At 39.0% G+C, this 12,648-nt stretch overlaps 2 protein-coding genes across 4 annotated transcripts in view; both read right to left on the bottom strand.

Annotated features, from left to right (window-relative positions):
• The window catches only part of svild (supervillin d), a 48,169-nt gene extending 43,536 nt beyond the window's left edge, over window positions 1-4,633 (bottom strand). The window contains exon 1 of one of the 2 annotated variants that reach the window (XM_010780519.1): window positions 4,310-4,633. The gene's annotated coding sequence lies outside the window, so the exon portion shown is untranslated. The remainder of the gene's footprint in view (window positions 1-4,309) is intronic. The other variant, XM_010780520.1, reaches the window with a different exon arrangement.
• Window positions 4,634-5,370: 737 nt separating this feature from the next.
• Window positions 5,371-12,435, bottom strand: LOC104953571 (glycylpeptide N-tetradecanoyltransferase 2-like). 2 transcript variants are annotated; one of them, XM_010780517.1, is made up of 11 exons: window positions 12,226-12,435; window positions 11,824-11,968; window positions 10,655-10,773; window positions 10,408-10,499; window positions 9,393-9,509; window positions 9,085-9,255; window positions 8,332-8,440; window positions 7,323-7,493; window positions 7,035-7,202; window positions 6,656-6,793; window positions 5,371-6,248 (listed from the first exon to the last, which is right to left on the bottom strand). In XM_010780517.1, the coding sequence occupies exons 1-11, from the start codon at window positions 12,343-12,345 to the stop codon at window positions 6,225-6,227; spliced, it is 1,374 nt and encodes a 457-aa protein (XP_010778819.1). In that variant the 5' UTR covers window positions 12,346-12,435; the 3' UTR covers window positions 5,371-6,224. The 2 variants fall into 2 exon arrangements, with proteins under 2 accessions (XP_010778819.1, XP_010778820.1); XM_010780518.1 differs by lacking the exon at window positions 5,371-6,248 and having other exon boundaries at window positions 6,671-6,771.
• Window positions 12,436-12,648: the final 213 nt, after the last annotated feature.

Genomic DNA, 12,648 nt, shown 5'->3' with positions numbered 1-12,648 from the left:
GATTTCTGCATAAGTTGGTTATAAAATGTGTTCTGATCTGCACGTTTGAAGTTTGCAAAAGAGCACCTGGATGTTCCACAGCACTACTGGCAAAATATTCTGTGGACAGATGAAACCAAAGTTGAGTTGTTTGGAAGGAACACACAACGCTATGTGTGGAGAAAAAAAGGCACAGCACACCAACATCAAAACCTCATCCCAACTGTGAAGTATGGTGGAGGGAGCATCATGGTTTGGGGCTGCTTTGCTGCCTCAGGGCCTGGACAGATTGCCATCATCGACGGAAAAATGAATTCTCAAGTTTATCAAGACATTTTGCTGGAGAACTTAAGGCCATCTGTCCACCAATTGAAGCTCAACAGAAGATGGGTGATGCAACAGGACAACGACCCAAAGCACAGAAGTAAATCAACAACAGAATGGCTTCAACAGAAGAAAATAGGCCTTCTGGAGTGGCCCAGTCAGAGTCCTGACCTCAACCCAATTGAGATGCTGTGGCATGACCTCAAGAGAGCGATTCACACCAGACATCCCAAGAATATTGCTGAACTGAAACAGTTTTGTAGAGAGGAATGGTCCAAAATTCCTCCTGACCGTTGTGCAGGTCTGATATGCAACTATAGGAAATGTTTGGTTGAGGTTATTGCTGCCAAAGGAGGGTCAACCAGTTATTAAATCCAAGGGTTCACATACTTTTTCCACCCTGCACTGTGAATGTTTACATGGTGTGTTCAATAAAAACATATAATTGTTTGTGTGGTTTTAGCTTAAGCAGACTGTGTTTGTCTATTGTTGTGACTTAGATGAAGATCAGAACACATTTTATTACCAATTTATGCAGAAATCCAGGTAGTTCCAAAGGGGTCACATACTTTTTCTTGCAACTGTATATGTATAAGGAGCTACAGTACAGCCAGCCGCCAGTTAGCTTAGCTTTAGCTTAGCACAAAAGGCTGGAACCCTGAAGGTGAAATACCTCTTAAGCCCATTAATTAACCCTTTATATCTTCTTTATTAAATCCATACCAAAGCCGAAGTTTGGTTTTGGGGGGATTATGTGGCAGAGTATTAAGACTTAAATTTTCCGCTCATTGAATAGCAACCGCTGAGTCACTGTTCCCAGCCGAAAAGTTTCCCAGCACATAAACCAGGACTTATTGTGCTTCAAAATTTGACTTTTTTAGATTAAAAAAATAATAAAAGCCATCTATTTGGTTTGAGATGCATTGTAGGAACATTTTAGTGCATTGGAACAAATCCAGGATAGCTATCTCCTTATCTTGCCTTTATGCTTAGCTAACCAACTTCATATTCATGGTGATAAATCACAAACATGTTTAAAACCACAATTTATGGGCAATTAAACTAAGAATAGGCAGAAAGAGTGCAGTACCATTTAAATACCCTCGGTAAACTGGTCCTTAAGGATAGATTTAAGGCAACCTTTACATCCCCTTATAGATCACATTCAAATGTTGCTGTGTTTAACCACACTGCTCTGACTATATCCCTGCATATGGTTTACAAATTCGCGTTTCTTAAGTGCATGTTTTACTAATGGATGGTTTCATGGCAACATCTTTCACTCACATGCGCATGAAGGCTCTAAACCCTGGTTGACATGCACAGAAAAAGCTGCTCATAACCGTACTTGTTTTGACTGAGATTGAAAACACTGGTGTTTTTCGCAGAGGCTTTTTTTTTTTTAGTTGATGATGGTGTCAGAGGAAATTCTGCTCTGGCAAGCTACAACAAAGTCAAAACTAGCATGGAGAGAAGCCCTGTGCTGCCCCTACACATGGAAACTGTTATGTGTGTGCGAATCAAATGAAAGTCTGAAGTACAACCATATGTTTATGTGCCATGCAAATGATACACTGGTTAACGACGTCATTGAAGTGGACCTCGCTGTGCGGTGGCTGACCAAATACAGTTAGCGTCTTGGTGACGAAGCTGGAAGCGCTCCACTCTAACTGCTAGCTAGGTTTATAAACATGTCTTAGTGGAGATTAGCCTGAGGGTAACCCCCAGTACTTTCCCTGTGGAGTTCCTATTGCTCACATTGTCACTTCCCTTCTGCTTTGTATAAATATTTGTACGGCAGAACCTTTTGGCAGTGCAGCTGACATCCAACCATTCTGAGAGCTGTGGAGAGAGGATAGGTTGGAAGGGAAGGATGGGGTTGAGTGGTGGATCTCGTGTTTGACTTTGTGCAGCCAAGTTTCGCAGCTCAGCTGTATCTTCTCATTTAACTGTTAAGTAACACGTGTGGAAGAATGCTCAATATACTAATACTGTTTCTCTATAACATAATGTGCAGAACGACTGATTAGGGGGAAATTCTTCTATACAAAAATGTAAAAAGCAATGAAAGCCTGACATACCCAGTCCACAAAAGTAAATCTTTGATCATCTAATACTAAATTGAGGCACAAGTGTATATTTTGGATCTCTCTTCACTCAGCGTGCCAAATAAAATCTCACACCCACACCTTCATAACTTGGCACATTCTGAGTAAATCTGTTGTTAGCAATGAATTGTGTTTGTACAGGAGCATGTACTATAGTTTAGAGAATAGGTTTTGGAACCTCTGCATTAACTGATCTGAAGCTTTAGGGGGAGGAAAAGTCCTCAGAATTAAAAAACAACACCACTGTCATTAAAACCCATGCATTCCTTGCTTTCTCATAATATAAGCAGCTCAGGCATTGAAACATGATGTACAGTTTAAATGTATAAAAAGTGGATGTTCCAGTGAAAATCAAGACAAGTCAGTCACTTCAGCAGGATCCCACATCCACACCCCAAAAGCCCTCTCGAAGGTAACAAAATCCCCAGTCTGGCACGAGGCGTTCAGGTGAATGATAACCACATAACACTCACTTCTGTTCAACAACAATGAAGCGTATGTCTCTTTGTTTGGGGTCTTTACACGGTCCAAAGGAGAGGCAGGTAAAGAGCAGCAGAATGTATGTTAGCATGACAGGAGCCACACCCTGCTTGTTCTGCTCAAGATAGTACTCAGTTAATACTAACTTTTAGTTATTTCTCAACAACAGTAACACAAAGAAGCTGGGTGTTGTTAATTAGTTAAAGTGTAACATGTGTCGTCTTGCTCAGTGTCTGACAAGTAGAGTTGTCTTATCAAGGCCTGCATCAGTCTTCTTGTTGCTCAACACCAGCTGGCTGAGGCAGGTGAACCTGTTGTGACAGAGGCCATAAAGATGTCGTACATTGAGGAAAAATACATTCTAGCAAGCCCCAAATACCATAGCCCTCGGATATGAAGCTTAAAAAGAGTAACATGTACTCTTCGAATGAATAGTTGCACTTTTACACATTCAAGTTTGAAGACACACTGTTATGAAGATCAGATTACACAATTTTTCTCACCAAAATGACATTGTTTTGAACATAAGCCTTTGAATGTGCAGCCTGTTGACAAGTGATAAGAGCCAGACCAAGTTTAAATGACTGCTGAAAGAAATACACTCTGAATAAACAAAGGCTACACCTCACATTCGCCACTATCTCAAAGGAAAATCAAATACGCCTCATCCATGTACACAGACATTACCCAAGCAGTTTGCAAGTATTTGCATAGCTCGGGAAGTTTGACACAGATAAACATGACTCTGATTCCAAACTATGTTGTGCCAACTTGTGACATTAGTGTAGGCTGTAGGAGTTGAAAAATAAGGGTATACAGTGACAGCCATTTCTGCTCTCACACTCTTTCTTATCACTTTGTTTTCACAGGTGGTTTTGCAGAACTCAACCCCAACAGCTCACTCCACTCTGTCACTGTTTGCAAAGGGACTGAGTCGTTAGAAAATGTCTCTGTTGACCAATTTTCTAAATGAAGACAGTGGGTGAATGGATAAAACCAGCTGGCGTGGTCTTTCTGTCCATTGATATGTCACAACCAGCGACAGAAACATTTGCATTCGATGGAGTATTAAGATATGAAAAGGCAAAAGCATGACAAAAAGCATGCATTTATTTTGTGACCATTGTTTTCTTAAGAGCTAGGATGATGAATAATGCTGGAAACTACCCTGACACATGCAATGACAGTCTTGAGACTTCGTGACAGCGTTTCCACACAAAACTACGCATTTCCTCGACCTTGAATGTAACAATTTGTGGCGAAACATATGACTCGCACTGATTAGCATTTCCTCATACACCTGTGAAATATGTTCAGAGGAAGCTTGCATTTAGTGCCTCATAGTAACATGCGCTGCAACAGTGCAATCATAACAATGTTGCAACATAAACTGCCAATTCATGTCGTGCATAACATACCTGCAATTATTCATGGTGTTCAGCATACACAACATCCACGGAGATAAGACTGTTGGAGCCGTGTTAGACAGCTGTTCAAACTAAATAGCACACTGAGGTTTTAACAGCACGTATGTTTTGTAAAGTTCCTGACAAAGCTAACCGCAGCACGTCACTAACGTTCAGCCCGAGCGAGTCCTCGACGAGAAGGAAAGACAAATAGATATATATCGACACTTTACTTCTTCTGTTTTTTTTTTAAATAGTTCAGCTTGCTCTACCCATCCTTCACCGAAGAGATACGGCTCTGTCCTGCCCAGGCAGGGTGCAGATAGTGAGAGCAGCAGCAGACAGGTCCGGTAACTTCAAACTTAAAATGACTACTCGCTTCTGATTGGTCCAAACTCAGGGAGGTGGTGCGTTCACGAGCTTCTGGTTAATGTGGCATTCAAATGTTGACTTTGTCTATCTATACGCAGCCTAACACAAGTTGTAAGTGAACATTCAAATGCATTCTAGAGACGTTTTCACATTCTTAAACTTTAGATAGGCTTCTTGTACTTACTTACTTATTTTAACGTAAAGGAGCTTTTGAAAATATAATAATTTGAGTCATTTGCTCGATATTCAAATGTAAATTCTGTAAATGTACATTTATTTGATGAAATGTAAAAAAATATCCAATGTTTTACACACAAAAAAAAGTAGGACAAAATATTGATTTCGTTTTTTCTTCTTTATTTCCAAATGAAGAATGTTTGACCCCTTAAATGTATCTTTTTACCATCTAGGGCGAAGGACAATCTGGGTGGGCAGTGGGCACTACTGATCGACAGTAACATTTTAAAGTATTTCGTTTTGTATCATCTACACGAGAGGTTCATGTACAATAACACGATTCTAGTTGTGTTAGCTTGACTTGCAGGCTATTCGTAGTAGCAGGATTTATTTCAACAGCCCTTGAAAGCATCGTAAAGGTAGATTTGTCGACCTGTTATCTATCTTTCTGTCTTTCTATGGCTTTATTTGCTCACTGTCTAACACACAGGGGATTTATGTTTGTGATTATCAAACGCATCAATGACATGCAAAGCAGGTGATGCCTTCATCTACATTCCATCTGTTGTTGTTTATTGACACCATTAAAAATGATCGCAATAAGGTTAAGGTCGCAATGCCCCCTGCTGTTTGTATTTAGACAACGTTTGTACCTCGAGGATTTATGGATAGTAATCAGTTCCTGCTGAATAGTAAAAAGAATCTTTCTGTAGTAACAATGATAATATTGTTACTAGAGAAATACGCTAAAATGGGTTCAGTCAGAAATGAGCATGATACTCTGAAATTATGTGAATGATCAGCTTTCTTCTTCTTCTCCACGTAAAGTTACACAAAGACAGAGTGACATGCTGACTTGGAAGATACAGATGATATATTTGTAAGAGCATTAAATACCAAAGCATCTTGTCTTGGTATATTTTTTATAATGTGTGTAAGGAGTTACACTTTTAAAAACATGTTTTCTGATTTTTCAAAAGCATGCATATTGCTTTTTGTTTCACATGATGTTTAATGTGGCTTAAGATGATTGTGTTGACGTCTGGCAGTTTGTGATCTTATATGTGCATTAAGTGAGAATGGTAAATGACCTTGTTCTTTAATCAAATAAGTGTATTGGTAGCTTTGATATTAGATGTCATGCACGCAGAAGTTCCTGTCACAATAACACTGAACCCAGTAAATTACTGACACCCGGGTGATGAAAACAAATGGAATTATTTTCTTTTATTGACTTTTTTGAGTGTGTTTCAGTTTTACAGTTTCTCTGTTAACATTTTAAACGTCATCAATGCTGGGCATGCAGTTTGATTCCCAATTTCCTGCAAATCACTGTGTTCCATTCATCTTCTTCACTCTGTCTCCTTTTAGTGGCAGGTTAGTTGGGCAACACCAAGCCCACCTGAAAAACATACAGGCATTACTTTTACCATTATGAGTTACTGATGACTAGCAGCTATTAAACACAACAATCATCCTGCACTAAACTTACAGTAGTGTGTGTGTTTGCACTAGTCATTTTAGGTTACTGATTTTTAAGCTGTAGTAAAATAATTTCAACCAGTCTTACTTTATGGTATTGAAAGAAAGTGGACAATATCACAAATCAAGATTATAAACAGTTGATCAAACCCTATCCTGCTTGAATCAGGCCCTTACTTGGATCCAACACTTCAGTAATGGTGAGATTTTATAGTTATGTAATTTAAATTGCACTCAAATGAAGTGCTTGAAATTACCAATAATCCAATATGATAATAATTTATAGTAAAGTTTCTTGGCAGATGGAGATATTACATTATTCAGTACCTTGTCTGGGCTCATAGTAGGACACATCCAGTTGTACAAGTAGTAATGAAGGCTCTTGTCACTGATGCTGAACTTGAGGTTCTCCAGGAAACTCTGGTTATCCATCACATTGAGAGCTAAGAAGATGTCAAAACCTTTCTGTCAGTGACGAAAAACATCATTTCATTGTTAATAATCATAGTAAACCAAATATACACTTATTAAACAGAAATACAAACGCTAATACATATCATTTTGTCTTTTAAAACTGATTATTTAACTTCACATATGCAGATTGGAGGGAATGTAAGCTAAGTTATGTGTATTTTTCCAGGTTAGGTTAAAAGTCAAACACCTTGAGCTCTTTTTAAATGAGGGGGGTTATTATTCTGACACTCACAGTTTGAGCCAGGACCAGCGTGTCCTTCATGAGGTCGACCGGGTCTGTGGTGGTCGAGGTAACGTAAAGGAGGTGAGCTGCTCTCAGGTCAGTGTGCACAGGATGATTCAGCACCCTGTAGGAGACACTGTAGAAACTCACCATGTCGGTCAGTGTGCCATCATCACCCTGTGTGTGAGGAGGGATAGGAATGTGTTAATAAATAATGCAGTAGAGATTTTTTTGTAAGGAAAGCACTTATTCTCCAAAGAAATTAAATATTTAAATCGACAAATTGTAAGGTCAGACCTGCACAACATAGGTGTCGATCACATTCTCCCTCGGCAACAGCCAGTGCTCTACTTCCCGTAAAGACAACATGGGGCTGAGGTGGAACTTGCCGAGGTTAGCCTGCAGCAGAGCGTGAACCCCCGCAGCATCTTCCTCAGTCATACGGCGCAGACCTGGGGTCTTTGTCACCTGGAAGAGAGGAGGAAAAACAAAACAGACTTTCAGTATATGGATGCTTGTCATCACAACTTCCTGATGATTTAAAACAATGTCTTTAGTTGGAGAAACTGCAGGATAAAATGGTTTCATTTGAACTAATGTATATCAGAATGAAACCTCCACCAGTTGATTACATTTACATTAAGATTTATTTTTTTCATATTACATGATTTCTGAAATGTTCTGTTTAAAAATGTAAATTACTTGAGGCATTTTCTTATTAAATATGAGCTTATTTGCATACATTTCCAGAACATAAATATCAACATTAAATAAAGACAGCTTAAAAAATATTGTTTCATTTTGTTGACATATTAAAGTCAAGGTTTTTTGGAGTGGGAATTCTAGAAAGCTGGAATCAGAAAACACTGTCAAAAGCCATAAAGTCAAACCAAACCAAATGTTAGGAATACAAATGTATATAAATATCACCATGAATGATATATGTATAAAACTCTCTGTGAAAACCTTTAGAATATTGATAGGATTGAAAATGAAAGGCTTGTGTGTCACTGAAGTGGCAATTACTGGTTTAGAGTCTGAGAAGAAAAAAATAATTTTAAGAAAAGTTTTATTTTGGGGTGTTCTTTTCCTATCATATGAAAGAAGATGTGTAACAGGAAGCAAAAAATGTTCAAACCTTCAAAATGTACCAGTGCATGAACTTTCTCTTGTTTTTTGCTTGTTATGCCTTGCCTTTAACATTGTGTATTAAGACTCTTCGTCAATCAGTTGAAGTCATATCAGGCCAATGACAGACTTTATTGGCACTGATGTGTTTTGTCTGTAGGTGGCAGCACACACTCACATCAGGCAGACGGTTGAACTTCACAGCTCTCTGCAGGCTCATGTTCTGCTTCAGACCGGGGTAGCTCAGCTCCATCAGCTTTCGGAGATTCAGAGGGCGATGCCAGTACCTAAAAGATAACGTTTGGTTATTTGCTAAAGGCAGAACAATGCTTAAAATCAAACTCTCAAAAACACTCACTAACAACAAACTTACGAGAGAAAAACTCAAGTAAAAGTATGAAAGTATTACCAACAAAATATACTAAGAGTACCAAAGTACCAAAAGTGAATGATTGTATTATAATTGTTCTTGTGTTCATGTGTTCATTGCTTTAATGCTGCAGCAGGTAAAGAAGGAACCACTTGTAAACACTGTATACTGCTCTGCATCACAACCTAAATCATACTAAAGTACTTGAGTAAATGTACTTGGTGACATTCCACCGTGCCATTACCAAAGAAACATTTTGGGTTTCAAACTAAGAAACTCTAGCTCTCTAACTCTATATGCATATCTGCTTCTTGGTGGGATTAGATCAGCTTTAAAATGTTACTTCACCTTCCTCCAAATGCACTGTGCTGTTTTAAACAAGTAAACAAAGCAAATACATAAACAAAAGTTTGCCCTTTGAAATAACCAAACTTCTTGTGACCTTTGGCAGAGAATATATCCCCCATATTAAAACGTTTTTTCAGCGGCTTTAAAAGTGCTAATCGTGGCTTCACTTTGCATTCAGATCAATGTGAATCCACCCTGTGCAGCAGCTACTACCTGCAGGAGCTCAGGGGTGTGGGCAGCACTAAGGCAGCTGTGTAGACAGCCTGGAAGACGCCCTGCTGGTTGACTCGTCTGGTGAGCTCTCGGATCAGAACAGGAGTCATTCGCTTGAGGCGTAGCTTCTTATGAACACACAGAAATTTGACCTGTACCATCCGCTTCTCCCTGCAGGAGACCACATTATAAGCATTTGCTTTGAGACACTTACAGTTAAAATTGCTTCATTTTTTGTAAGCAAGTGCTCTGAATACTAATACTGCTCATATTTCACATTTCGTTGCATATATTCATGAGCTACTCACGTCTCATAAATGCGGACATCTGCGGGAAGAGCAGCAATGAAGCCGACTAACTTTTTATTTGAGTCTACTCGCACACCGCAGTGCCACTGAGCCAGCCAGTTAGGAGGTTGTAAAGCCCTGAGAAAGAGGAACACATTGTCTGCAACATGAATCTGTGAAAACATGCAGGGGTAGTTCAACAAACTCTGATTAGAGATCATTTCTAATAAAATAATTGAGCTTGAGATAACTCAACTGAATAAACACAGCAGCTTTCTTTAACCTCAGGGCCAAATACCTGTGCCAGTTCCTGGAATACGAATGTTAATTATTCGTATCAAACAAAATTATGTTTTGAAGTAAGTGTTTCCTGAAGGCAGAGATACCGTTTATGCAGATCACAGAGGCAAAAGGCAGCGGTGGGATTAGAGTAGCCGGCTTGTAACAGATAACGGCATGTCAGGGGGTCAGACTGGAATGTGGAGTGGGGAAAAATGATGTTGTTAGACTAAAAAACAAATTAAATACTTTAGTGCAACTCACAAAGTCGTGTTGCAGTTGTAATGAGAGGTTTCGGGTGTTTTAATTCAAGACCAGGCTCAAACAGAGAATGATCATTTTGACTAGATGACCTTAATTGTCAATCACGGCAACCTTTAAGTCAAGATGGTGGTGAAGATAACAAAAACAGGGTTTAATAATCTTCTATCGTGCCTAACCTTAGTAGAAAATAAGACCAAACTTTTCAATGTTTGTCAGTTTTTGAGCCCTGACAACAGACTTGTTTTTAGATAAGATAAAACAGTCAATACAATATGTGTGAATAACAACAACGAAAAGTGTTATGTTAGCATACTGTAGGCTACAGTCATAAATGAGCACAAAAAAAGATTAGGCTGATGGGTTCTGTAATGTGGGAGATATGCATACTCAAACACTCTTGCACATAAAGGCTCACACACACTGTTACACACACATTATCTCCCAGAAGGCTTACTGGCAAGATACATTTTTGCTGATATACATTGAAGCTTACCATTGTAGGTAATCAGAAGAGAACTCAAATCTCATAGTGTTGTCATCCTCCTCCATGTAGTTCTCATTGAGCAGAGTGCATACCTCTTTCAACTGAAATGATATGAATTTTCCAAGATTTCAGTCTTTTTTTTTTTACCTCATACTAAGAAAAGTACAGTTCCTTACATCTTAAAGACCCAAATCAGACAGATATGTGTGATCAAGTTTCTAATGTTGTAACAATAACTACTATAACAGTAAGTTACCACAGAGGGGTTGCTCAGGTCCAAAGTGTCCCAGGAGAAACCTTGAGGTAGAGAGTAGGGCTCCATACGCACACTGGCTTCACCCTCTACTATTGGACCATGAGTCTCAACACTGTCACCTGAGGACACAAGTATGAAGAAAAACAATTGAAGTAAACCATAACTTAATTCTCAATGTTGTAATTACAGTGAATGATTTATTAACTTTTGGTAATGGCTTTTTTAAAATGGATGCTCTGGTATATTGTTTAAATAGGATTAGAGAGCTTCTCCTTACTATTTTGCATAAAGGGAATTGAACATTAATGCAATTAGTATGCAATGGCTGTAATCAGAAGTAGAGTTAAGGGCATCCAGAGCAATGTTTGAGGAGCGCCTCTTGTATTTGTTTTGTCTAATGCTCCTTACTATACACATGCACTACTGGGAAGAATATGAGACCATGTCTGCTCACAGATGTTTATTCTAATATGATTGTAAAAAAGTAAGACTGTGTGTCCAATAAATTGATAGAAGTAGCTTGGAAGGGTTTGCATTAGTCTTTTCTCTCAGTAAATGGCAAATATTCTTATATTGTAAAGCTCGTTTTAGCCTTTTACAAATACGAATGTGCTTGTTGAAGGAGAGTTAGACAAAAAGAAGGTCCCACCTTTAAATCTGTCTTTTAAAGCTTTTGACGGCAGCTAGTAGGCCAACATAAACACTGGAATAAAGATAAACAGCTAGCCTGACAACAAAATCGTAAAGTATAGAAAAATATATGTTTACGGTTTAAGGGTTATGTACAAAACAATTTATTTTGTTACCTTTCTGCTGGTTGCCATGCTACAGCTCAGAGCCATGAGTACAACACATAACCACAAAAACCCGAAATTTATATTTTTATGATGCAGTTTTGATAAACAAACCAGACAAAACGTGTTTAACCTATTAGTGAGATTCACAGGTGCTTGTAGGTGGATTTTGTTACTATTAGAAAGAGCTAACTGGCTGCTGGCTATTGCTTTATATTTAGCTAACAAATGTTTAACTGGGATCAATGTTCTCTTCTTATTCTGTCACAGAAAGCAAGAAAGCATATTACTTTTGCCTTTGTTATACATTTGAGCCAATGCTTTCATGTTAGAGTACACCAACAGACAATAGCTGGAACAGTTATCTCTTCTCACCCAGTCTGGGGACAGGCTGTGTTTCCCAGAAGCGGTACGTGTGTTTTTTGGCCTGCTGCAGGGTCTTGGGCAGAGTTGGGCCCAAGGAGAAGAGGTGGAGGGCTTTCTGGATCTCCTGCTGCTTCGACTCAGGAAGAGAGTCCAGCTGTAGGGCAGAACAACACAGGCAAGGACAAGTTACATTATAATCTTTTCAAGAAGATTGATCTTTGACTGGCACACAGCAGCAGGCGTCATCTTTATCCCTGCAGCGAAAACTGGTTGTTATGATAGACACATTTACCTGTGTCATGATACAATAGAACAATAAGCATGTTTGCGAGAGTTCAAATAGTCACAAACACAAACTAGCACACATATTAAAATACACAAATGCACTCACACTTATACTAAGACACAAACCATAGAAAAAAGGTCCTTGGGTCCATCTGGTTTCCAGGCATCTTCCTTCTTTTGCTTCTCTCTGCTCCGTTTTAGACTCTCGTTCTCTGTCGGTTGCTTATCACTCAAAGACATTGTCATGCAGACTTTCTTGAATATTGAATATAATTTCACCTACTCTCGTCTGTACACCAAGTTTCTGTTGTGAACAAGTTGAGGGTGGATCGGGTGTTTTCTGAAACATTTGTGGTTTTTCAGCTCTTATCTTGGCGAGCAGTGAGGGGAGGAGGGTGGCAACCCAACACCCACCCAGTGGATAGATAACTGCACACAATACATGCAATTTAATCAAATACAAATTCTCACGGCCTTCACATGTCAGACAGCTGCTGGATAAAGTTAGCGGCAGATTAAAGCTTATAGCAGCTTGATCCAGGCAGCAGA

The sequence above is a fragment of the Notothenia coriiceps genome, unplaced genomic scaffold, assembly GCF_000735185.1.
Source record: "Notothenia coriiceps isolate Sejong01 unplaced genomic scaffold, NC01 NC01_scaffold00022018, whole genome shotgun sequence".
Lineage (NCBI taxonomy): Eukaryota > Metazoa > Chordata > Actinopteri > Perciformes > Nototheniidae > Notothenia > Notothenia coriiceps.
The sequence above is the reverse complement of the archived record's forward strand: the minus strand, read 5'-3'. Positions and strand labels throughout refer to the sequence as shown.

Coding starts and splice junctions, on each gene's coding strand:
- LOC104953571 (XM_010780517.1), bottom strand. CDS start 12,345: ATGACAATGTCTTTGAGTGATAAGCAACCGACAGAGAACGAGAGTCTA. Junction 11,969..12,225: donor CCAAGGACCTTTTTTCTATG/GTTTGTGTCTTA, acceptor TCTGCCCTACAG/CTGGACTCTCTTCCTGAGTC. Junction 9,256..9,392: donor GATGTCCGCATTTATGAGAC/GTGAGTAGCTCA, acceptor GGTCTCCTGCAG/GGAGAAGCGGATGGTACAGG.